Source organism: Silene latifolia, chromosome 11 (genome assembly GCF_048544455.1).
Source record: "Silene latifolia isolate original U9 population chromosome 11, ASM4854445v1, whole genome shotgun sequence".
In the NCBI taxonomy this organism is placed as follows: Eukaryota; Viridiplantae; Streptophyta; class Magnoliopsida; order Caryophyllales; family Caryophyllaceae; genus Silene; species Silene latifolia.
Genome location: NC_133536.1, coordinates 166,170,086 through 166,195,346, shown reverse-complemented (window position 1 = coordinate 166,195,346; position 25,261 = coordinate 166,170,086). Strand labels below are relative to the sequence as shown.

Below are 25,261 nucleotides of genomic sequence, written 5' to 3'. Positions count from 1 at the left end.
TAATAAAGCGTGCCCCAAAGATTGCTATCCCTTGCCTCGAATAGATAGTTTAATCGACGCCACGGCAGGCTACACTATGCTGAGCCTGCTGGACGCCTTCTCGGGGTATCATCAGGTATTCATGGCCGAAGAAGACATGCCTAAGTGCGCATTCATCACCGGTAACGGCACATACATGTACAAAATGATGCCGTTCGGTTTGAAGAACGCCGGCGCAACTTACACAAGACTGGTGGACAAAGTGTTCCAAAATCAAAAAGGGCGAAACATTGAGGCTTACGTCGACGATGCTATTGTAAAAAGCAAGTCTGACAGCGAGCACTTATCCGATTTACACGAGACATTTTGTTCACTAAGGAAATACAAGATGAAACTTAACCCAATGAAATGCAACTTCGGTGTCCGGTCAGGTAAGTTCCTCGGCGTACTTGTCAGCGCCTGGGGAATTGATGCCAATCCGAGAAAAAGTCCAAGCACACTTTGGACTGCCGGAGCCGAGGAATAGAAAAGAGGTTATGATGTTGACCGGGAGGATGGCGGCTCTCGCTCGTTTCATCTCTCGGTCAGCCGACAAGAGCACCCCATTCTTCAAAGTGTTGAAGGGAAATAAAGACTTCAGCTGGGGGGAGGAACAGAGCACAGCTTTCAGGCAACTGAAAGCTCATCTTCAAACTCTCCCAACCCTGTCCAGGCCAATCTTTCGGGGAGACGCTATATCTATACATAGCGATTACCTCGGCCACGGTCGGTGTCGTGATCATCGAGAGAAGAAGATAAACAAAGAACACCCAATCTACTTTGTCACCATACATTGTTGCCCGCCGAAAGAAATTACCCACTGATTGAAAAAGCGACCTTTTTTGTCGTCGTTGCCGCAAGGAAACTGAAACCTTACTTCGACGCACATCCCGTGACGGTCTTAACCGACCAACCATTGGAGAAAGCATTGGAAAAAATTGAGCAATCCGGCAGGCTCATCAAATGGGCAGTAGAGCTATCCGGCTTTGGCATTCAATACAAGCCGAGGCCCTCGATAAAGGGACAGGCACTTGCAGACTTCCTGACCGAGTGCACATATCAAGAAGAGCCAAACCCCGGAGTATGGGAAGTATACACCGACGGGTCCTCCACGGCGAACAGCTCAGGAGCCGGCATCCTTATCATCAGCCCAAACGGGGACGAGTTTGAGTACGCCTTGAAATTTACCTTCTCGGCCTCAAACAACGAATCCGAATACGAGGCGGTGATAATTGGAGTCGAGCTAGCTAGAGCTGCCGGGCGGAACACATCATTTTGAAAACAGATTCACTTTTAGTGGCTAATCAAATCAGAGGAGAGTACGAGACTCGAGACGACGGGATGGTAAGATACCTAGAAAGAGTAAAAGCTGACACTTCAAAATTGAAATCTTTCCAGATACAATGCATTCCCAGGTCTGAGAACAACCGAGCCGACACTCTCTCAAAGCTTGCCAGTTCAACCATCAAGAATATCAGTCGAACCGTGCTGGTAGACATCAGGAATGCCAAAAGCATTACTGAGACCGTCGGCATGGTGGGCGACATAGAGGCCGAGACAACGTGGATGACTCCGATAATGAAGTACAAACTGATGAATGAGTTACCGGAGGACCGCAGTCTCTCACAGAAGATAAAAAGGATCGCAGCAAGGTACTTGGTGTTTGAAGGAGAGTTATACAGGAGGTCCGTGATAAGGCCACTCTTGAAATGTGTCGGCCCAGCCGACGCGGAGCTAATACTGACAGAAATTCACGAAGGCATCTGCGGTCATCACATGGGGGCAAGAACGCTAGCCCACAAAGCTCTCCGAGCCGGCTACTTCTGGCCCACCATGCTTGAGGATTCCAGAGCCAAAACCAAAAAGTGCAACAACTGTCAAATGCATGCTCCGGTGATACATGCACCTTCCCGAGACCTGCAGCCGGTACTTAGTCCCCTTCCTTTTGCACAGTGGGGGATGGATCTACTAGGGCCATTTCAAATGGCATCCGGAGGAATAAAGTACTTGATTGTCGCCGTTGACTACTTCACCAAATGGGTTGAAGCTGTAGCGATACCTGCAAAGACGACGGCGGCCGTAAGAAAGTTAATCTGGGAAAATGTCATAACTCGTTTTGGGTTACCCCAAGTCATGGTATTTGACCACGGCCGAGAGTTTTGGAGTGACACAATAATGAACTGGTTGGAAGAGCTTGGTATCAAATTTGCATACTCCTCCGTCTGCCACCCACAGAGCAACGGACAGGCGGAGGCAGCCAATAAAATAATCCTCAACGGTTTGAAGAAGAAAGTTGAAGACCTAAAGGGAAGATGGGCCGATGAACTACCCGGCGTCCTGTGGTCCCTTCGAACCACGGAGAAAGAAGCAACGGGGTACAATCCATTCCACTTAGTCTACGGGTCCAAGCGTCCGCTAATTGAAGCGGTGCCGACATTCAGAACGGCCACCTTTAACCCGGTTGAAAATGAGGAAGGTCTGAGAACCTCCCTAGACCTGGTCGAAGAAAGCCGAGATACAGCACGCCTCAACTTGGCAGTATACCAAAACCGAATGAGAAGAGCCTACAACCGAAGAGTCCACAAGAGAGACTTAAATGTAGGGGACCTAGTCCTGAGAAAGTCGGCCGCCACCAACAACGGAAGCATTCATGGTAAATTGACGGCCAACTGGGAGGGTCCCTACAAAGTGGTTGAAGAAATGAGGCCAGGTACATACCGGCTGACAGACATGGAGGGTGTGCCTTTGATGAGCCATTGGAACACTGACAATCTCAGGAAATACTTTGTATAGCGGCGGAGGTGTCAACAATTGTTGGCACCCCAACGCGTGTTTATATCTAATGAAGAATCATCCAAGTTTTCCATCAAAGTGTTTATCCCCTCCGTAGTCATATCGAGGTAGACGCCACGGCCAAAACCGGGCAGTCACCCCAAGAAGTAGACGCCATGGCGATCACTACCCATAGCGATTGATACTCGCGAAAGCGACCAACATGCCTTAGGAACGTATAAGTACAGTTGAGACGCAATTCTAGCCGCCTCGGCCAACCGAAGGCCTGGCAGAGGAAGCGATCAATATGTCTACAGATACGAACGCTGTCGAGCCGTAACCTCTAGCCGCCTCGGCCAACCGAAGGCCTGGCAGGGGACACAACGGTCGATACGCTAACATGTTCACAGCGGCGGTTGGGAAGCGCAAATCGGACGCCTCGGCCAGACCGAGAGTGAAAGAGGAAGCGACCAACATGCCAACATGTTAAAAAAAAACGTTAAACACAGTTGAGATACTCATTCTAACTGCCTCAGCCAGGCCGAAGGCAAAAACGAAAAAAGCGCTCAATTAATAGCGTAAGAAGACAAATGAAGGATTGTGATCAAAGCCCCGGCCAAGCCGAGGGCCAATAAACAAGCTTTATTGAAAATGATTACAAGTAAGGAGAATACAGACGACGGCCGTCCCCATAGGGATAAGCCAAAACACAACCTACCAAAGTTTTACAAAAAACAAGGAAAAGAAGAACAAAAGGTTATAGACATATCATTTGAAGCGCCAAAAGATGGCAGGGAGGAAAGGCTTAATAATTGGCCCCCGAACAGCTGAAGCTATCCGAGATGCCGGGTGAACCTGGTGACGACCGCCCATCTCCCTATGCCTGTTGCTGCTCGCCGTCGGCGACGTCAGCACCATCATCTTTGGTAGGCGACCCAGAAACTGTCTTGGCAGCTTCAGCTTCAGCAGCCTCAGCTGCCCTCATTCTCTCAGCTTCCTCCTTGGCCGCCTTCGCCTTCTCAGCATGGGCCGCCTTCTCCGTGGCCTCCTCTTCCTCCTTCTTCACCCTTGCCTCCTCAGCGGCCTTCGCCTCCGCGGCCTTCTCCTTAGCATCAAGCTTGTCATCAAGCAGCTCGTCAAATTTTTGCCACGGAAAGGAGCCATCAAGAAAGAGCTCCCCTATCACTTTCCTGGCGGCTTCTTCGGCCAGGTCCCGGTATTGGGCGCACATGTTAGGGAGAATCTTGCTTTGGAGCGTCTCAATGTCCAACTCCCTCTGGGCGATGATAGCCTTCATATTCTGAAGCACCTTCCCCTGGGCCTTAAACATGGACTTCCATTCGGCCCTCTTTGTAGCATTGAAGTCGGCGACGGCCTGAAGCTTGTCACGCTCCTCCAGCAGCTTAGCGGCTTCGGCCCCCGCAGCCTCAACCTTGGCTCTCTCAGCAAGGACTGCCTTTTCAGCGTCCTCCCTAAGTTTTCGCTCAGAAAGGACCGCCTTTTCAGCCTCAGCCTTCGCCCCCTCAGTTTCCTTCTTCGCAGCAGCGAGCTCAAGCCTGAGCCGCTCAAACTGTGGGGCAGCTTCAACCATGGCCTTTTCTTGCTCCATAATATGAGCACCGGCCACATCAGCCCACTTCGACAGCATCCTGGCCAAACTTAGGCCCTCTGACCTAATCTGGGCGGGGGTAGGCTTCGGGAAGGAAGAGACGACGGTGGAATCTTTACCACCCGTCTGCGCAGGTCGCTTCTCAGTACGCCGTTCAACAGTGTGTCCGGTAGACGGCGGCGGTTTATCTACAAAAAATTCAATCAAAGACTCCATGTCAACATTCATGGACATGCCAGAAAGCCTGTCATCAGGAACGCCTAATGAACCGGCTAAGTCTGAGATAAAGGTTAAATCTGTACCAAGCTTGGCCTTCTTGGTCGAAGGACCCATTTCTTTGCCGGCCTCGGCAGCAGAAGCAACAGTAATTGCAGCAGCAGCAGCGGCAGCAGAGGCAGCAGCAGTCTCTTTTCTCTTACGTAAGAGAGGAGATTCTTCTGCCACGGTGACCTCATCCTCGGTAATATCAACGATCTCTACCGTCTCCTTTTGGACTGAAGGGATGGGAGGTGGAACTGATGTTGACGCCGTCGCCGCCGTCGCCTTCGATTTTCGCGTTCGGCGCGGTATGTTACCAGCAACCCTCGCCTGGGCCGCCGTCGTATCTAGCCCCTTCAACTGCTGGTCCATAAGGTCGTTTGGCGCCGGTCTGCGGTCACGTGCATCGGCCTTCGGATGCCTCTCAACAACGTTCTTGTCTTTGTCAAGTCCCATCTTCAAGAGGATTTCCTCAGACAGATCCGGGCCAAAAAAGTCTGCAAAAGAAACGAAGCAAGAGTTAAACAAAAGAAATAAATCAAAGTTCAAAAAACAGAAACATTAAAAGCAGAGATGGGCCTCACACCGACCCCACTCACCCTGCGCTAGGGCCCGTATGAGGCCGACGTCGCAGAGCGGCTCATCTTGAAGAATAATCTGCGTCGGGGGCATCCATCCCTTCGGCGACCCATCCTTCTCAGTCTCAAACAACTTCATTGCCCGCCGTTCGTCATCATTAAGAGGGACCTTCAAGGCGTCCATCTTAAGCTTGCCCCGGGAGACATGTTTCTCACGCTCCCCTCTGCTCTCGCACCGCAAATTGACTTGGTGCTGGAAGGACCGAGGCAGTGGATAATCCCCTGGAAGCTCAACATATACCCACCGATTCTTCCAGTCCTTGCAGGAAGTGAGCTTGGGGACGGTGAGATAACCTGGCTCGGTCTGTATGCTATACCACCCCCTGCCACCTTGGACATTCAGTCGAAGGTGATGAAGCCGGCGGAATAGGTTCACCGTTGGGGCCTCCCCTTAAACGCGGCATAGCCACACAAAGCCAACAAGCGTCCCGATGGCCAACGGATGCACTGCGCCACAGCGACGTTCATTGCCTTAATTATGGCAGCAACGTATGCATTGAGAGGAAACCGGAGCCCATACTCCAGGTGTCTCATGTATACACCGATATAACCCGGGGGAGGGCAACAGACGGCCTGACCCTCTCTAGGAATAACAATCTTATACTCCCTGCCGAAGGAGAAATGATGTTCGAAAAAGTCAGGACCAGAACAACTGGCGAACTTATGGGTCCAAGCACGATTAGGGCCGATCTTACAGGCGTCGCCGTGGTCCAGGATTTGCTGCCTCTCCTCAGCAGGATGAGTCCTTTCCTCATCATCACCGTCATCATCACCACCGTCATCATCCGAGAAACCATCCAAATAATGATCATCAACCTCAGGAGAAGGAGACCTAGGGCCCCCAGACCTTACCGGGATGGCGGCCAGTGCCTCCTCCTCATCGAGGCGCGACGGGGAACCCCCCGGCGCAGGTTTACTAGGACCGGCATCAGCAGAAGACATGTTCACAACAAAAACTTAAACAATTAAAAAGTTGGAAAATTTGTTTGTTTACCTTGGGAAGGGTGTTACGCCGAGTAACGCTTCGAAGACTAGAGAGAAGTTTCGTCAAAGAAAATTAAGCAAGAAGAAGAAATTTTTTTGAGAAAATGAATTTGGAAGGCCAAATTCAGGGGCTAACTCTCCTATTTATAGGGCAAAGCCCACTCAATCCGACCAATCAGGGCAAAGCCCATGAAGCCTCAACCAATCAACACCGAGACACGTGTCAAGCATGCAGCCACGAAATGTCAATCGTCACATCAGTTACCAATCTTCTTTGACACGCTACTTGGCGGAATGCCAATCGACGTATCTTCTTCAACACGCTCCTTATCCACTTGCCAAACGGCCAGTTGATCCACCAAGCTTGGCAGCACCGGCCGGGGCCAATCAAAGTATCCGGCACTCTCAACCTTGGACCCGCCGCCCAGCGACATCTTCTTTTCCACATTTGATGTCCATTGCACATCCATGCGTAGGGGGGATATGGTACGGTACGGCCAGGAGCAAGCCGAGGAAAAAGAAGCCGGGGAATAAATCTCAACTTGCACAGAATACGCTCAACACTCATCGAAGGTCCATACGACGGCATAGACTACGCTGGGGGCAAATTGATGGGGCATATTCTGCACCCGCTGACCGAGTCAACATATTGAGCAAGGTCAAAGATCAAGAGACAGCAAGTCAACATGTTAGACCGCCTAACCGACGCAGCCTGTCGGCCTGTCACTTGGGTCTCGGCTGGGCAACCGCCAGCCGGGACACATATCCGCGTACTCATATCCAAGACCCCTCGGTGATGCGGTCGTTTCTACACCAAAAATAAAATACCTAGATTACTGCTAACGAAGTCAGCGGCAAGTAGGGTCGATCTCCACAGGGAGGCTAAGTTGCTATCTATCTGTCTAATTTGGTCTGTCAGGGTGTCACAGAACTGGGGGTTTTGAATTGATTCAACTAAACTAGAAATTAAAGCAAAGGAAAAGAATTAACAGTAAAAGAAAGAAGTATGCTAAGAGTCGGTCCACCGTGGCAGCTATCAGATCTATTATATCAGGCTTATTAAGGCGATTAGACTATTGATAAGAAGAGCTATGGTCGTCACCTTTCGGTCCTTAAACCGCCCTAGAGTGTAAACAGCTTAACTTTCGCCCTCACTGCAATACCCTATTGTAACTAAGCAAGCCTTCCCTTCCAATCTTTCGATCTAGGTCGGGGTTAACTAGGATTATGGGTCTCCTGCATGCATACATTCGACCAGATAACAATTAAATTGCCTAATACAATTCCTATCGCAGGTCTAATCTGTTTAATACAGTTAAAGCATTGCTACCACGGCTTCCCTAATCCTAACATACTAGGGGAAATTAGCTACTCATGATAAAAGGAGAAACGAGAGATAAAGAAATAACAATAAACATGACAATAATTAAAGAAGAAAATAAGAGAAGAAATAAGAGGAAGAATTAATACCGGATTAATGATCCGGAATAGAGAACAAAGTAACAGTGTAACGTAACAAGGGAAAGAAAAGGGAGAAAGAGTGTCTCTGGATAAGAGGGGATGGATACAAATGACATCCTAACTCCTATTTATAAGAAATTAGGGGTAGGATTAAACCTAATGACGGAAAATTAACTAAAAAGCCCAACTCGTAGCAAAGTCCACTCGATCGAGTAGAGAAAGTACTCGATCGAGCAAACTCAGCCAGGAAACAGCTCGATCGACTAAGGAAACTGTTCGATCGAGTAAGGGCATAAAGAAACTGGTCGATCGACTTAGGCTAGAGCTCGATCGACTGATTATTCAACCTAAAGCCACTCGATCGACTAGAATAGCACTTGATCGAGTGATAATTGACTTCAGCAGCTACAATTCTCGTTAATTTGACTTTGACTTGTCCTTTTAGCTCCCGAAACACCTCCACGCATCCCAAGACAGCTATAATTCCCGCTCCAAATCTACTCTTCCTCCAAATGCATGCAAAATGGACGGTAAATGACTTGATTCCGCTACTTTATGGCTCATTCCTGCAAATAAGACAAAATACAACAAAGTAGCATATTCGGGGCATTTCGTAGCATAAAACTACGATAAAAGCATAGAAATACGTGCACAAAATAGGCTAAAAAGACTATATAAAATGCACGTATCAAATCTCCCCAAACCAAACCTTTACTCGTCCCCGAGTAAACTCAAACTAAACGCTAATGGAACGGAAAAATAACTCAGAGCTAGCTACAAATGCCCGCTTAAGCCAATTTAATGCAAGCAAACTAAAACTTATAGCTAAACAGTCAAATGCAAACGAGTTGTAAGATGTTTATAAATAAAGCTGAACCGTCGACCTTGCAAGGCCTTTAATAGTGGACTCTCACGGGTCACTCTTCTCTCATGAAGCAAAGGGTAAGCATATGAATGTAAGAGAGAAAGAAAAATAGTCGCTCACCTAAACTACGACCCACATAAACATGCATGCAACTAATATGATAGACAATTCTAACTACCAAACATACATTCCAACCAACAAGGTCCTGTCACAGCCGAGGGCTTACAAAAATATGGTAAAGTGAGGCAATGGGTAAGAAATGGCAAAACATGTATGGGAATGTGGAGGTATAGGCGGCCAAGCTAGTACCTAACAAAACCATATGAAACAAATCCAATTCTCAACTCAATTATGAAATAAGCACAATGCCCTTCAATTGGCACAAAATCTCACCAAACCAAACTGAACATACTCCTCAAATGATATAAGATAGATCATAGGAGCAGAAACCGTCAACAAACTGCATTTTTTTTTCTTTTCTTTCGGTTTCTTCTTTTTCATCTGAATTCTCTTCTTTTTTTTTCGATTCTTTTTTTTTTCCTTTTTTTTTCATCACGTTTTTTTTCTTCATCAACCTCCCTTTCATCATAAAATACCAACTCCGATTCAATAGAATATGCGCCAACATTTGTTACAATGAAATATATACCGCAAAACAACAATCTAAACTAGCTTGACAAGGCAGGCTAAATTTGGATGTAGCTAAAGGGTCAACTGGCAAATTTGGCTAATGTGAAGTTAAATGGGTAAAAATGAAAGAAAGGGAATTTGTAAGCACCTCCCTGCATGTGACACCAACCACTAACCCGAATGTATGACGGCAAAAAGCAATTGAATTTCATATATGTGCAAATTAATGATACATGATATGCAAGGAGTAACTACTCACAATCCTACATGAAACTGGTCACAAATGACACCAGTTTATAAGGCTCTAAATCTTAGAAATTATAAGTAGGTTGCCAAAATTTCAGGTCAAGTCTATTCGTTCAGCTAAATTTAAACATTAACTCGTAGATTATGCAAAAGACAAAGCTAAAAGATAACAGTTTAATGCAAGGCTTAAGCAAAAAGACAGTTATAGAGCAATATCATCATGGAAATCTACCGTTCCGACTCAACCTATATGCTAAAATAAACGTGAAATTTTTTGAATTTCAATAATTTTTAAATTTTTAGGGAATTTTATGCATTTAAAAATAAACAACAATGCAAACATAAATAAAACGTGATAACAGAAATGCATTAAAAACAATATGCAGACACAGATATGGATGCATAACCTCCCCAAACCAAACCGTACAATGCCCCCATTGTACCCAAACATGGAAGGAAATGCAAACTAAAGGAAGAAAAGAGTAAAAGCGGAAAACTCACAAAACAACGCGAATAAGGGGACCTCCCCAAACCGACCATGAAATGGGAGGTTGCTAAGGCCCGGAAAACCGTCTCAAGAAGCTAATCCAAGTCAAAAACACTCGATGGCCGTCCAACAGTGGTCGATCGAATGAATGGGCGCTCAAAAACTGCTCGATCGAATGGAAACTAGGTCGATCGAGTGGTTTCAGATTCAGAGCGGTCGATCGAGTAACATATTCACTCGATCGATCGGATTCATCAACAAAGGTACTCGATCGAGTAGAGAAACTGCTCGATCGAGTGGATCTCAGCGTGTACCTGCAAAACACAATGGAAAACAGCCCGTAAACTAACTAGACAAGCAACTGATAAAGTCTATGGTTCAAAAACCATTTATTACAACTGAAATGAAATAAAAACAAAAATAAAATCGCCGGGTTGCCTCCCGGGTAGCGCTAGCTTCAGTCAGGTCCCAGCTCGACCTTCTTTTCTTCGAGCCTCTCTAATTAATCACAATCAAAACAGCTCAAAGCGCGCAGCATTAAATCATAAGCCTGCGCATGTGCTACACAGAACAGTAAGTAGCACCAGAGTGGAATAGCAAAGTAGGAAATAAAGATATGTAAACATTTAAGTCTAACAAATTTCCTATGGGCGCTCCTAAATTTATCCACCAAATAAAGGAGCGCGGGAGCAATTGTCAATAATTTAGGGCTCCAAATTAGATTAACAATTTTAAAATGACAAGGATGGTGAGAAATTGCTAATTTATGCGTCCACATATGAGGGGGTATAGCTTTGAAAAAGGAAGCATGAATAAGACGAGGCAATTTACAAATAATAATGAAATTACCGTTTACTACCTCAGGTTGATCACCCTTAATGATGGAATCATAGATAAAAGAATTCATTACCTCTTCCGTGCTAGGAGTAATTACCGTCTCAGCCGCTTCTTCGTCAACCTCCTCAGTGGAATCCATCCCGTAAATCGCAGCTTCAAGTGTATCCGACTCGGCTGTGAATAAGGGAGGTTCACCGTAATCCTCATCATCGTCAAACTCGTCATCCAATATGAACCCAAGTGACGAATAAAAGCTCCCATCAATGGCCAATTCAGTCAATCGAGCAAATTGCTCACTCGATCGACCAAGTTCCTTCCGCACCTCACTCGATCGAGTAACAAAATCACTCGATCGAGTACTATCCTCCTGTCTGTCACTCGATCGAGCATAATGTTCACTCGATCGAGCACTTTCCTCATGCATGTCACTCGATCGAGAAGAGATGTTACTCGATCGAGGACTTTCTTCCTGTACAGCGCTGACATCCCTGCATACGTTTTGGAAATACGATAGAAAGTCGTCATCCGAAATATAGAAATCATTTTCCGCATTGGGCAACGTGGGTTCTTCATGGGAAAAACCGCTCTTGGTCAAGCACACCTCTTTTGATTTCCGTTCATCCAACCCAGCCGTTAACCGAGCAATTTCGGACTGTAACTCAGCAATTTCGGTGACTTGAGCACCCACATGTCTACCGAATTCCAGAATTAAGGATTTCAGCTCCGCGGTTTCTTTTTTCTCTACATCACGAGGATCTTGTTGCGGTGGCCATTGATGGGGTGGATGTGGCGGCACAACTACAGCTGCATTGTGCTCAAGCAGACCACATCCCCAAGATTTCTTCCTTTCCCAACTAGCGGGTTTCTCACTGGGCTTCAAACCGAGCAATCGGTCGGAGAGAGATGTCATCTTGGCAAGAGGGATCGAAGGTACTCAAGCCTTCCCTTCGATAATCTCCTCGCAGCCTGTCTAATAAACCCGTAGGCCTATCAAAACAATGCTAAAGAAAAAGATAAGAACAACCTCAAGGTACTTAGTCTTCCCTTGAGGCGAAAAGACAAACAAAAATAAAACAGATAAAAAGCGTCGCCTCCCCAGCAACGGCGCCAAAATTTGATACTGTCGTTTCTACACCAAAAATAAAATACCTAGATTATCGCTAACGAAGTCGGCGGCAAGTAGGGTCGATCTCCACAGGGAGGCTAAGTTGCTATCTATCTGTCTAATTTGGTCTGTCAGGGTGTCACAGAACTGGGGGTTTTGAATTGATTCAACTAAACTAGAAATTAAAGCAAAGGAAAAGAATTAACGAAAGAAAAGAAAGAAGTATGCTAAGAGTCGGTCCACCGTGGCAGCTATCGGATCTATTATATCAGGACTATTAAGGCGATTAGACTATTGATAAGAAGAGCTATGGTCGTCACCTTTCGGTCCTTAAACCGCCCTAGAGTGTAAACTTAACTTTAACTTTCGCCCTCACCGCAATACCCTATTGTAACTAAGCAAGCCTTCCCTTCCAATCTTTCGATCTAGGTCGGGGTTAACTAGGATTATGGGTCTCCTGCATGCATACATTCGACCAGATAACAATTAAATTGCCTAATACAATTCCTATCGCAGTCTAACTGCTTAATACGATTAAAGCATTGCTACCACGGCTTCCCTAATCCTAACATACTAGGGGAAATTAGCTACTCATGATAAAAGGAGAAACGAGAGATAAAGAAATAACAATAAACATGACAATAATTAAAGAAGAAAATAAGAGAAGAAATAAGAGGAAGAATTAATACCGGATTAATGATCCGGAATAGAGAACAAAGTAACAAAGTAACGTAACAAGGGAAAGAAAAGGGAGAAAGAGTGTCTCCGGATAAGGGGATGGATACAAATGACATCCTAACTCCTATTTATAAGAAATTAGGGGTAGGATTAAACCTAATGACGGAAAATTAACTAAAAAGCCCAACTCGTAGCAAAGTCCACTCGATCGAGTAGAGAAAGTACTCGATCGAGCAAACTCACCAGAAAGCTTATTTCGATCGACTAAGGAAACTGTTCGATCGAGTAAGGGCATAAAGAAACTGGTCGATCGACTTAGGCTAGAGCTCGATCGACTGATTATTCAACCTAAAGCCACTCGATCGACTAGAATAGCACTTGATCGAGTGATAATTGACTTCAGCAGCTACAATTCTCGTTAATTTGACTTTGACTTGTCCTTTTAGCTCCCGAAACACCTCCACGCATCCCAAGACAGCTATAATTCCCGCTCCAAATCTACTCTTCCTCCAAATGCATGCAAAATGGACGGTAAATGACTTGATTCCGCTACTTTATGGCTCATTCCTGCAAATAAGACAAAATACAACAAAGTAGCATATTCGGGGCATTTCGTAGCATAAAACTACGATAAAAGCATAGAAATACGTGCACAAAATAGGCTAAAAAGACTATATAAAATGCACGTATCACTCGGCATGGAGTCAACAGGGCACGCCGGCCTGCCATGGGTCCCTCGGCCGAGGGTAGAACAGACTTTCCACCTGCTAGCCACTTGGCCACTTGGCCACTACGTGACAAAAGGTGAAGGTCTATAAATACTCCTCCACCCTCATTGAGGAAAGGATCCACAATCTAACCTAAAACTCACTATTCATCTGGTAATATCTTCCTTATGTCTCTACAACATATACTTCGCCAAGTAACACACAACTTATCTCTTTAAGTTCACTGACTTGAGCGTCGGAGTGAGTACGCTCGGCCAAAGCCGAGCCCTCAGTTTGTTCATTGTTTCAGGAGAGGCCGAAAGGAGGATTCAACCAAAGACGTCATTCTACAAGCCACGTGTGGTAACAAATAACTGCTCTGGAATTACACCCGGAACATTACTAGATGCATGCATTATTACTGCCAAAATCCCTGCATGAAAGGACACAATATATGGAATGCGAAAGGTTATAAGATTTGAAGCAGGGATATGGCACTTCCTAAACAAAATTCGTATTAATTTAAGCATCAAACCCTAAACATATTAATTAAAAAACAACTCAAACGACACATTACTAATTATAAATTCATTCCACTATTTCAATAACCAATCCATTATATCACTATCTCCACCCTAAACTCCAAACCCTAAATCTTTAAAACCTAATAAACTCCTAACTTCCTTCAATAATGAATGATACCATTCGTTTAACATGCATTATGACCGAGTACAACAAAAGTTTCATACGCCGCTTGCAGGAAATCGAGAGGAAGTACAGGCTCTTCCTTGAGGAAGCTCAGATCGCACTTAAGGAGGCAAAAAAAATGGCTTGTTAGAGCCGCAGATAATGCAGCTATATGAAGATATTGCATCTGCGGAACGAAACCTCCAAATAGAAAAGGAGGAGAGGATGAATATCATAGAAGAGAATGCATCCTTATATGAACATTTAAGAATTGTATTTTTAGCCATGCATTAAGTTTATGTATATATATCAATTAATTAAGTTTATGTATGTTAAATGTGGATTTGTTTTACTATCCTCTCCATCATCTTCTTTGTTTTATTTTATTTAATTTGTTTTACTAATAAACGCAGAAAAACTAAGTGAATAATAATTAGAGAAAGAACAATGACGGAGAAAAACACATGCAAATAAAATAATTAGAGAAAGAACAATAATGACGGAGATGACAAAACCTAAAACCATAAAGCGATAGATATATACCTGATAATTAGAGAAAGAAAGAGACGATGACAACAACAGTGACGGATATGATAAAGCGACGATGAGAAAGAGACGATGAGAAAGAGTGTGGTTGTGTGTTTGTGTTTGTGTTTGTGGCTGTAGTTGATCTGTGTTTGTGTGGTATATATTGTGGTATTTGCTTGAAATTATTGACAACGGTTATTACACATAAACCCGTTGTCATTAGATAATATATTAACAACGGTTCCTTTGACAACGGTTGTTAAAAAGTATTAACAATGGGTTCTAATATAACCGTTGTAATTACTTTTCACTAATTTTGTGCCAAATTATTAACAACGGTTATAATGTATTACAGAGTAAACTGTTGTTATTAGTTTTTATATTAACAACGGTTGTGCAAGTTTGACCCGTTGTTAAAACCAATAACAACGGTTAACAACTCATAACCGTTGTAATTAAGTTAAGTAAAACTTCGCGCCATCCATTCTACAACGTCTTATGGTGATTTTCGTGAATAAGCGTTATTAAAGGGCCGTTGTGGTTGCCTGGATTTGTAGTAGTGACTTTGACAAAAGAAAGCGTGTTTTGGAGAATTATGTAATTTTTTTTTTAGAACGGAGAATTACGTATTTATGAATTAGATAGGATAATTAATTTTTTTTATAATTTAATGTAAATTATATGAATTGTGATTTCAGATAGGTCATTTTGGACATACTCTCTCCTAGTCACTCATTTTTTTCCCCTTCCACTTTGCACAAGAAATAAGAAATTGATTTTGGAACACACAAAATACACTACCCCACATGCAATTAAATTGGACCACATATAACATTTCAAAAAAAAAAAGAGGGAAGAAAATCCGACTAACTTCGAAAAGGGGAAGAAATAATTGGCTAGGAGGGAGTATTTGATTTGAAAACGCGGTAGTATATGGTTAAAATATAGCAATATCAAACTCTCACATGTTAAATTCCTACCGTTCTCGACTAATGTCACTTGTAGTGTTCTTAAGCCGACTTTCTTCTCTTCCTATTTCTCTAATTATGTGTAATAAATAATGCTCTTAATTTACAGATGTTGAGATATCGTAAGATATCGAGTCGAGTCCATATTGTCAAATACCGAGTCCATAACTTGTATTGTATTATGGGAAGTTTCCTTATTCCGTCTAGGGTTTTTTAGCATGTCCTTATGTATATATATACATATGTCCTTGGTATGTTGTAACACACATATATGCATATATCAATATACAGTTTTTCATATACAATTTCTACATGGTATCAGAGCAAAGGTTAGTTCTCACATCTTATGAGCGGTACACAAGGCGGCGGTGAGAATTCATCACTGGTAGATACCACCGTTACTCATGAAGGTTCCGATTCTGAACCTAGCAATATGGTTAAAGGTGAGAAGCTTAGTCCATACTTGATAAGTTGATTGTTGTCGAGTTGAAGGGAGATAATTATGATGAATGGTCAGTTAAGTTGCGGGGTGCCCTGCGTTCCAAGAAAAAGATGGGTTTCATTGATGGGACGATTAAAAAGCTTGTTGATAATTCCGACGACATTGAAGATTGGTACATGGTTAACGCCATGATAGTTAATTGGATTTTCAACACAATAGAACCAGGTCTTGGTTCAACCATCTCGTATATAGAAGAAGCGAAGCAATTGTGGGACGATATTGAACAGCGGTTCAGTCTTGGCAATGGACCAAAGGTGCACAGGACGAAGGGTTCTATAATGGCTTGCAAGCAAGGCGAAAAAGAGACGATCACAGAGTATTTTGGTCGTCTGAAGAAGCTTTGGGATGACCTTGACAAGTACGACCCGAATTCGACTTGCATCTGTGGCGGTTGTAAGTGTGGTTTGAATAAACAACTCGATAAAAGGCGAGACGAAAGCAAAGTACACGACTTCCTTCTGGGAATCGATGATTCTTATTCCACCGTTGCTTCAAATTTGTTATTGCAGGAGCCCTTGCCATCACTCAATCGAGCTTATGCTACCATGATTCAAGAACAAGGGGTTAAGGGCAGAGGCAAGCACAGTGTAGGAGCAAGAACAGGGGAGAACAGAGCAGGCCCCGTTGGTTTTGCTACTCGTCTTTCCCCAACAATGGCGGATGGACGGTCACGGGAAAGCACTGACAAGGAGGCTGATACCCGACCATATTGCGATAATGGTGACAAGTATGGACATGTGCGAGCTTCTTGTTTTGATATAATCGGTTACCCGAAAGCTGGCGAGACAGAGGCAGAAGCAACGGAGCGGATGCTTCTCGTGGAGGCCGTGGAGGACGCGGTGGTCGTGGAGGCTACTACTCTGGTCAAGGTAGAGGCAATTCAGCCGCTAATAACGCAGGGGCATCTCGTGTTGGCGAAGAAGTGAATGAAAGCAAAGAGCAATTTGTCAGCGTACCAAAGGAGCAATGGGACGCTTACGTTAACCATGCCAAAGCATCTTCTTCGAAAGTGCGGATGAATGGTAAGACAGATAATAATGTTTTATGGTTTCTTGATTCAGGTGCAACGCATCATATGACATGTTGTTTTGTTTTGCTACAAGACGTAAAAGATATTGATGCCTGTATGGTGGCACTTCCTAATGGAAAATTTTCCAAAGCAACCAAAGAAGGAACCGTCTTACTTGATGGAAATTTACAATTGAAACAAGTTTTATTTGTCCCAGATTTCAATTGTAATCTTGTGTCCTTTTATCAGCTGTCAAAAGACCTTGTGTAGATACCCAGTATCTGCTGAGACTCCAACAAACACCTGATGATTATCGGACTACAACATGTTTTGGAATCGCGGCGTTTGATCGACAGTTTGTGTACAACTTTACGTCGGAAAACTTAAAACGATTTCGAAAATAAAACATCTCAAAACATTTCAAAAATACCTGGAGTGTTTAATGCACGACGACGGGGTCGCGATGACACTAACTAGAGTCAAAACCGGCACCGGACCAAAAACCGACTCGAAAATTCAAATCCCGACTCCAACAACGAGTCAAACCGAGTCAACCACCAAAAACAAACATTTCAAACCTTCTACCTTAAGTTTTCCCGTATTCATGAATGGTCAAGTACCAAACATGTGACTACAAAACCTAGGATAGAACAAATCATGATTGCGTTTGTTATGAAAGTGACAACACACCTCGAAGACCCGCGACGTGGCTCGCGCCTCTTTGGGCAGCCCAGGTGGCCACGTCGCTCAAAACTCACACAACCACTCATTCTCCTATAAATACCCCTCAAATGCCACCCATTTGAGACTTACGCGAGTGTCCGCCCCCTCTTTTCTCCCTTAAAATTCTCGACTCGACTTCTAATGTCACAATCCGACGCGTATTTACGACCTACCGATCGTAAACACGAGCCTTACACATTGTTTGGTACCGTCATCGTGCATTAAATCACTTGACCGACCACTTCGACCACTACACCATCACTAAACTTTTAAAACACTCTTTTACTTACCAAAACGGTTTTAAACCGTGTTTTTCCGATCAAACGAGTTGTTACACTTACGTCGATCACTCGCCATAACCAAACATGTAAGTATGAGGGTGTAAAAATCCTCTTTTATTATGTTTTCATTTGCTTCATGACTCTAACATGCTAAAACATGCATAACATGAACCAAAACATGGAATAAACGAAGCCCCTTAGGTCGCCAACTAGCTCGCGCCTAAATGGGGTATTCAGACCAGAGATCAACCGTGTTTATTCTCGTCATTTCCCTTAATCTATTTTTCATATTTGTAATCGGTTTTCACCATTTCAAGTATTTTCGAACCCTTTTTATTTTATTTCACATGTTTTAACCATAAAGCATTTTTCACCCTTGGTTCTTCATACCATGACGGTTAATTCCGTGTTTCGGTGATAATATTTGGTTAATGACATTTAAAAGGTATTTTAAAGCCTTTTATTTCATTTCTTTACATTTTCAAACAAACATATTAGTCACCAACACAAAGTCATCCTTGGTTCTACATACCATGCCGGATTTTAACCCGGGTACGATGATGAGTACCGACTAATAACATTCAAATGGACTTAAAACAATTAGTCCATAATAATTTTCAAAACTATTCATGTCAAGTTTGTCATATTGAACCCGACACCGAATATTATCAAATAATGATGATTATTCGAGTCTAGTTCTTCAAATCAACAAATGCGGTCTAAACGACCCCTTTAAATCAAACCGGGTTCAAATACCCATTTTCAACACGTTTTATAACGTTTTCTAAATGGTCAGAACATGGCACATAAACCATGGGCTAACCCGCTCCTGAACAGGCTCTCCATTTCTCATTTTCAAAACCAGAGGGAGGCCCCTTACACCGCCGGCTGGCTCGCGCCTCATATAGCCGTCTGGTACAGGGCCTGTTCCCTTCCAGCATTAGTGTAGGACGATCCCGACTCCGGTTAACCCGGATATAGGACGGATCAGATGACTATTTGATTACCCAAAACCATATTTGCAAAATGCCTTACTAAGACAAATGGATCATGTTATGCACCCTAAACCTAATACGGTAAATGGATGTTTAATTTCCGTCTTGCATGCAAATCAACCTTTAATCCAACTCGACATCTTATACTTAATACTTGGATTAAATCAACCGACTTAGAAATCTCTCACATGTTAGGTTTAAATCATTGGATGCGCATTCATGCATTTAAACCTTTTTATCAACTTTTGCATTCAACCAACCAAAATCGATCAGTAGAGGCCGCTAAACGCGGGCGGGATTGGGTGTCTGATTAAAGGGCTTCCCAATACGTACCTTCACCTCTTACTCAGAAATTTTGGATAGTGGACGACCTTATCCAGGGCGTACGAGAGTCATTCTAGAGATAGGATGCTAAAGAGGGACGATTTCCTTTTCTTTAGTACCTTTGTCAAACACTACTTTGTGCTTCAATTTGACCGAGGTATAAATTGGAATTCGAACGGGTTCCAGGCATCCCACAAATGCTTGGTGGCGACTCCGAACATCTCTAATCGTTTCGAGACCCTTATCGAGACGAAACCGACTGATCTAAAACGATCCGGTCGAAAGCATTTTTACGCCGCCGAGCGTGGCTTTCAAAAGACCGCTGCATGTCCACAGATTGGCTTGGCGTGCAGGTGGCCCGTGACTACGGACCGGTAGGTGGCCCAAATCCACAAACCGAGACGTGGCCCATGTCCACACCTTGATTGCGAAATTAAATTCACTAATAATACTTGTGTTATACAGGACCGCATATCGAAGAAGACGATTGACACGGGTGAGCAGAAGGGAAGGCTATATCTTCTGGAAGGGGAGTTAAGGCGTGGGACTCATGCTGCTAATAAGGACTCAGATAACGTGGAGGTTTGGCATCGTAGACTAGGACACCCTTCGATAAGAGTAGTGAATTTTTTGCCGTTTATTAATAATAATAAGTGTGATAAGCGAGATAGCGAACTTTGTGATATTTGCTTACGTGCTAAACAAACAAGAGAAAAATTTATTGTTAGCGAGAATAAAGCTAAATAAATTTTTGAGCTTATTCATTGTGATTTATGGGGAGATTATCGAACCCCATCTTCTTGTGGTAGTCGATATTTTCTGACCGTGGTAGATGATTTTTCTCGTGCTGTCTAGGTTTATTTGATTAAAACAAAGGACGAAGTTTCACAATTATTACAAAATTTTATAGTTATGGCAAAGCGACAATTTGATGCCGATGTTAAGATGGTGCGTACTGATAATGGACCGAATTCACATGTTTAAAACGCTATTTCGACACACATGGTATAATACATCAAACTACTTGTGTTGGTACTTCTCAGCAGAATGGACGGGTTGAGAGAAAACACCGTCACATTCTTAATGTGGCTAGGGCGTTACTTTTTCAAGCAGGTTTACCGGTTGAATTTTGAGGAGAATGTGCCTTAATTGCAGGTTATCTCATTAATCGGACACCATCCATGTTGCTAGAGGGTAAGACGCCTTATGAGTTATTGTTTAACAAATCGCCTCCTTACGACAATTTGCGTACGTTTGGTTGTTTGTGTTATGCTAGACATACTCGTAAGGATGGGGATAAGTTTGCGTCGCGTAGTCGGCGATGTATTTTTGTAGGGTACCCATTCAGTAAGAAGGGATGGGAAGTTTACGGTTTGGAGTCTAAAAAATTTTTTATATCGCGTGATGTCGTTTTTGATGAATATGTTTTTCCGTTCATTGTTAATTCTCGTGATGGGGTCGTCACTCCCACTGATCATACGGGCCGAGATGCTGCAGTCGTGCCCTCTGATGAGGTTGTAGAGGGCGAGTTTATCCTTCATGATGTTGGGACTGGTGAGCCCAGTATACATGATGAAGTGGTGGAGAACGATGTAGTATCAGAAGCTGAAGTGTTGGCTGAGAATGGTGCTAGTGGAGGTACCAACGATGGAGTGCATAGAGAGACTATTGGCGTTGAAACGGAGTTAGGGCAAGGTAAGAGACCACACGTTCCATGGTCTAAATACAGTGAGGACGAATATGTGACAGGGGCAGCCCGTGTTATTAACCACATTGAAGAATATAGCCGTCTCCCACGCAAGCCCGTCCAGTCGCCACCTTCAGGTATGCCGTATCCTCTAGCACATGTAGTTTGTTGTGATAATTTTTCCTTGCGTCATCGTTCTTTTATAGCTGCAGTTGACGGTTGTACGGAGCCCACTTCTTATTGCGAAGCAGTGAAAGATAAGCGGTGGTGTAATGCTATGAATGTCGAAATAGAAGCCTTGATTCGTAATGGGACATGGGACTGTAATACCCAGGATATTCAAGGACTCCGTTGACCGACCCTGTTGACCAAGACAGACAATAGGGATGAATGAGTGAGGTATCAGGCTTATAACATGAGCTTTATAGAATTGCTTACTCGACCAAGCAGAGGCTACTCGGCCGAGTATCCAATTATACTCGACCGAGTAGAGCCTACTCGGCCGAATACTCCAGTACTCGACCGAGTATGGCTGCTGTCAATGAGTTAATATAAAACGCAAGTTCGCGAGATTCATTTCATTTTTCATTCCTTCGACAGTTCCTCTTTCTCTAACCCTAGCCTACCTCCCTCTCCTATCACCCCATCTCTACACACTCTCATACATATAGCCTAAACCTCCACCATGGGAAGGACGGGATTCGCTTAGGAAGGATGGCGTGTGTGGTGGTCGTCTATGTCGTCGTCGATGTGCTTTGTTAGGCAAGTCTCTGCCTTATGTTTCTTTTGGGTAGTTTATTGAGGATAGTTGTGTAATAGGAAGTGGTTATCGTTGTAGGATGCATATTGGAGTCCTGCTTGGCTGTATATGGATGTCTTTCATGGTTTGTGACGAGGTAGGGTTTCCCTACTCAGTACTGCTAATTGATTGAGATTGTTATTGTTTCATAAGTATTGTTCTCTGCTGATCATCGGTGTCCGGGCGTTGTTGTGACGGTGTTGGTGTGGAGATGTTGTGAAAGCTGTGATGCTGTGTGTGTTGTGGTTGTGGTGGAGTCACTTGCAGGAGTGGCTTCACACCCTAGTTCTCCCTCCGTGGAACCCGCCACGGGAGGGGATGTGCACATTAAGGGACAAGGATTGTTAGTCGCTCATTGATGAGCTGGACTAGGTGGGGTCGGCTGTGGTCACCCACTGACGGCGAGGATTACCTATTGCGATGGGTAATCTGGCAGGGCTACACATTTCGGTATGTAGTCGGTTACTGTGTGAGATCGGGAGACTGGGTTTGGAGGATGATCAGCTGGTTACATTGTTTCTTTGTTCTACTTTTGATTATTCAGTACTGACCCCGTGTTGTTTTGTGGTATCTGCGGTGATCCATTCGGGGATAGTGAGCAATTGGCTTAGCAGGTACTGTTACTTGTGGCTGCTAGGATTGGAGGGATCGAGTCATCATGCTATTGGTCTAGAAGTGTTGTAATACGAGTGTAGTAGTTCTTATCTTTATAGAAGGATGTATACAGTTATGTTGTATAAGACACATTAATGCATTATAAATGTTCTTTTATTGTCCTATTTGATCTACTTCCTCGGGAAACCGAGATGGTGACACCCTCAGACACGGGGATGGTCCTTGGTAAGGCATTCCGGTATACGGGTGTGTTACAAAGTAATACCCAGGATATTCAAGGACTCCGTTGACCGACCCTGTTGACCAAGACAGACAGTAGGGATGAATGAGTGAGGGATCAGGCTTATAACATGAGCTTTATAGGATTGCTTACTCGACCTAGTAGAGGCTACTTTGTCGAGTATCCAATTATACTCGACCGAGTAGAGCTTACTCGACCGAGTAGACACTCATACTCGGCCGAGTATTACTGTTACAGGGACATTAGATGTTTGATAATTATGAATGGTAAGGTTTATGTGAACATTTGTATGACAGAGTGTGTGGGTGCTTCATAGTGTAGCTTAGTGTAATCAATTGTCCAAAAGATGGACTATGATCACGTCACAGGTATGCAATTGCTTGGATAACACATAAATTTATGAATGTTTAGTCATATGGCAGTGGTTGACATCAAGGAACTTAAATTGTTCAAGGTGATGCATGAGTATTTAATAATATGGAAATGTAACACAATACCCAGACGATGTTGTAGCTGTCACCAGTCTTATACATGTATATGTTTGGTTACAATTATAGCAAGTCCAACTGGATGAGTGAAACTAGCGGTCGGTATATGACTAAAATGACAATTTAAAGAATAAAGCTGCTATCATTCGATAACATCATCTTTAGATATATATTGAATACTTGATTGCCATATTATTATGTTGCTATGGGTCACAAATGAGTAATGTCGTAGGTTAAGTTTTATAGCATGAGTTTAAGTCATTACGGTCTGTGAGTAATGTCGTGGTTAGGATGTATGTGTTAATTGTGGGTGTGGGAAGTGATTAGCGTTGAACTTTGGGGACGAAGTTCCTTTAAGAGGGGAAGAATAATGTCGCGGAAACAAATGTTTAATTATGCCTATAATACTTGAAGTCACATGTATGTATGTATGTTAGCATTCGGAATTACATTCATGTATGTATGTATGTTAGTATTCATGTATGTATGTTAGTATTCAGAATTACATTCATATTACAGGTTATTATAGATACACGTTTCCTTGAAGTTGTATCTATATTACGGTCAAGTGATATGAATGTGCGTTGAACCACTCTGTATGGGTGTGCGGGACGTGTACTTTTGTGACGTGTACTGTTGTGGTTGGGTATTGCTTGGTACTTGTGTATTGTTGCTAGTCGTTGTGTTGCTTTTAACAAGAGGGTGCATATGAATTCATTAATTCCTGTAAGTTTGGTGTGTGATAGTAGATGGTCGGTAATACTCGGAAGAATAGTTGTGATGGATGATTTTTGTTTGAGTAATGTGGTGTGGCGGTAGTGTCAGGATGGTTTGAGTTCGTACGCCTTTATGTAGGTGGATGGTGTCACAGTGCGTAACCCTGAGGTGAGTGGCCTGTGGGCTGAACTTCGGGGACGAAGTTCTTTTAAGGGGGGAAGATTGTAATACCCAGGATATTCAAGGACTCCGTTGACCGACCCTGTTGACCAAGACAGACAGTAGGGATGAATGGGTGAGGGATCATGCTTATAACATGAGCTTTATAGGATTGCTTACTCGACCTAGCAGAGGCTACTCGGCCGAGTATTACCTATACTCGACCGAGTAGAGCCTACTCGGCCGAGTACTCCAATACTCGACCGAGTATGGCTGCTGTCGACGCGTTAATATAAAACGCAAGTTCGCGAGATTCATTTCATTTTCCATTCCTTCGACAGTTCCTCTTTCTCTAACCCTAGCCTACCTCCCTCTCATATCACCCCATATCTACACACTCTCATACATATAGCCTAAAAGTCCACCATGAGAAGGACGGGATTCGCTTAGGAAGGATGGTGTGTGTGGTGGTCGTCTATGTCGCCGTCGATGCGCTTTGTTAGGCAAGTCTCTGCCTTGTGTTTCTTTTGGGTAGTTTATTGAGGATAGTTGTGTAATAGGAAGTGGTTATCGTTGTAGGATGCATATTGGAGTCCTGCTTGGCTGTATATGGATGTCTTTCATGGTTTGTGACGAGGTAGGGTTTCCCTACTCAGTACTGCTAATTGATTGAGATTGTTATTGTTTCATAATTATTGTTCTCTACGGATCATCGGTGTCCGGGCGTTGTTTTGACGGTGTTGGTGTGGAGATATTTTGACAGCTGTGATGCTGTGTGTGTTGTGGTTGTGGTGGAGTCATTTGCGGGCGTGGCTTTACACCCTAGTTCGCCCTCCGTAGAACCCGCCACGGGAGGGTATGTGCACATTAAGTGACATGGATTGTTAGTCGCTCGTTGATGAGCTGGACTAGGTGGGATCGGCTGCGGTCACCCACTGGCGGCGAGGATTACCTGTTGCGATGGGTAATCTGGCAGGGCTACACACTTCGGTCGGTAGTCGGTTACTGTGTGAGATCGGGAGACTGGGTTTGGAGGATGATCAGCTGGTTACATTGTTTCTTTGTTCTACTTTTGATTATTTAGTACTGACCCCGTGTTGTTTTGTGGTATCTGCGGTGATCCATTCGGGGATGGTGAGCAATTGGCTTAGTAGGTACTGTTACTTGTGGCTGCTAGGATTGGAGGGATCGAGTCATCACGCTATTGGTCTAGAAGTGTTGTAATACGAGTGTAGTAGTCCTT

At 43.8% G+C, this 25,261-nt stretch overlaps 1 protein-coding gene across 1 annotated transcript; it reads left to right on the top strand.

The window, feature by feature from the left end:
• Positions 1-16,030: 16,030 nt before the first annotated feature.
• LOC141614309 (uncharacterized) lies at positions 16,031-23,730 on the top strand. Its single transcript, XM_074433066.1, has 8 exons — positions 16,031-16,849; positions 19,778-19,894; positions 20,168-20,260; positions 20,356-20,425; positions 20,468-21,136; positions 21,206-21,322; positions 23,077-23,108; positions 23,662-23,730. The coding sequence occupies exons 1-8, from the start codon at positions 16,031-16,033 to the stop codon at positions 23,728-23,730; spliced, it is 1,986 nt and encodes a 661-aa protein (XP_074289167.1).
• The last annotated feature ends 1,531 nt before the right edge of the window (positions 23,731-25,261 follow it).

What these genes read in the sequence shown, in the direction of transcription:
- LOC141614309 (XM_074433066.1), top strand. Translation starts at nt 16,031, where the DNA reads ATGGGTTTCATTGATGGGACGATTAAAAAGCTTGTTGATAATTCCGAC. An exon ending in GGCGTTACTTTTTCAAGCAG is followed by an intron (nt 20,426 to 20,467) that starts GTTTACCGGTTG and finishes CCTTAATTGCAG; the next exon opens with GTTATCTCATTAATCGGACA. An exon ending in TCGTAATGGGACATGGGACT is followed by an intron (nt 21,323 to 23,076) that starts GTAATACCCAGG and finishes GTCATATGGCAG; the next exon opens with TGGTTGACATCAAGGAACTT.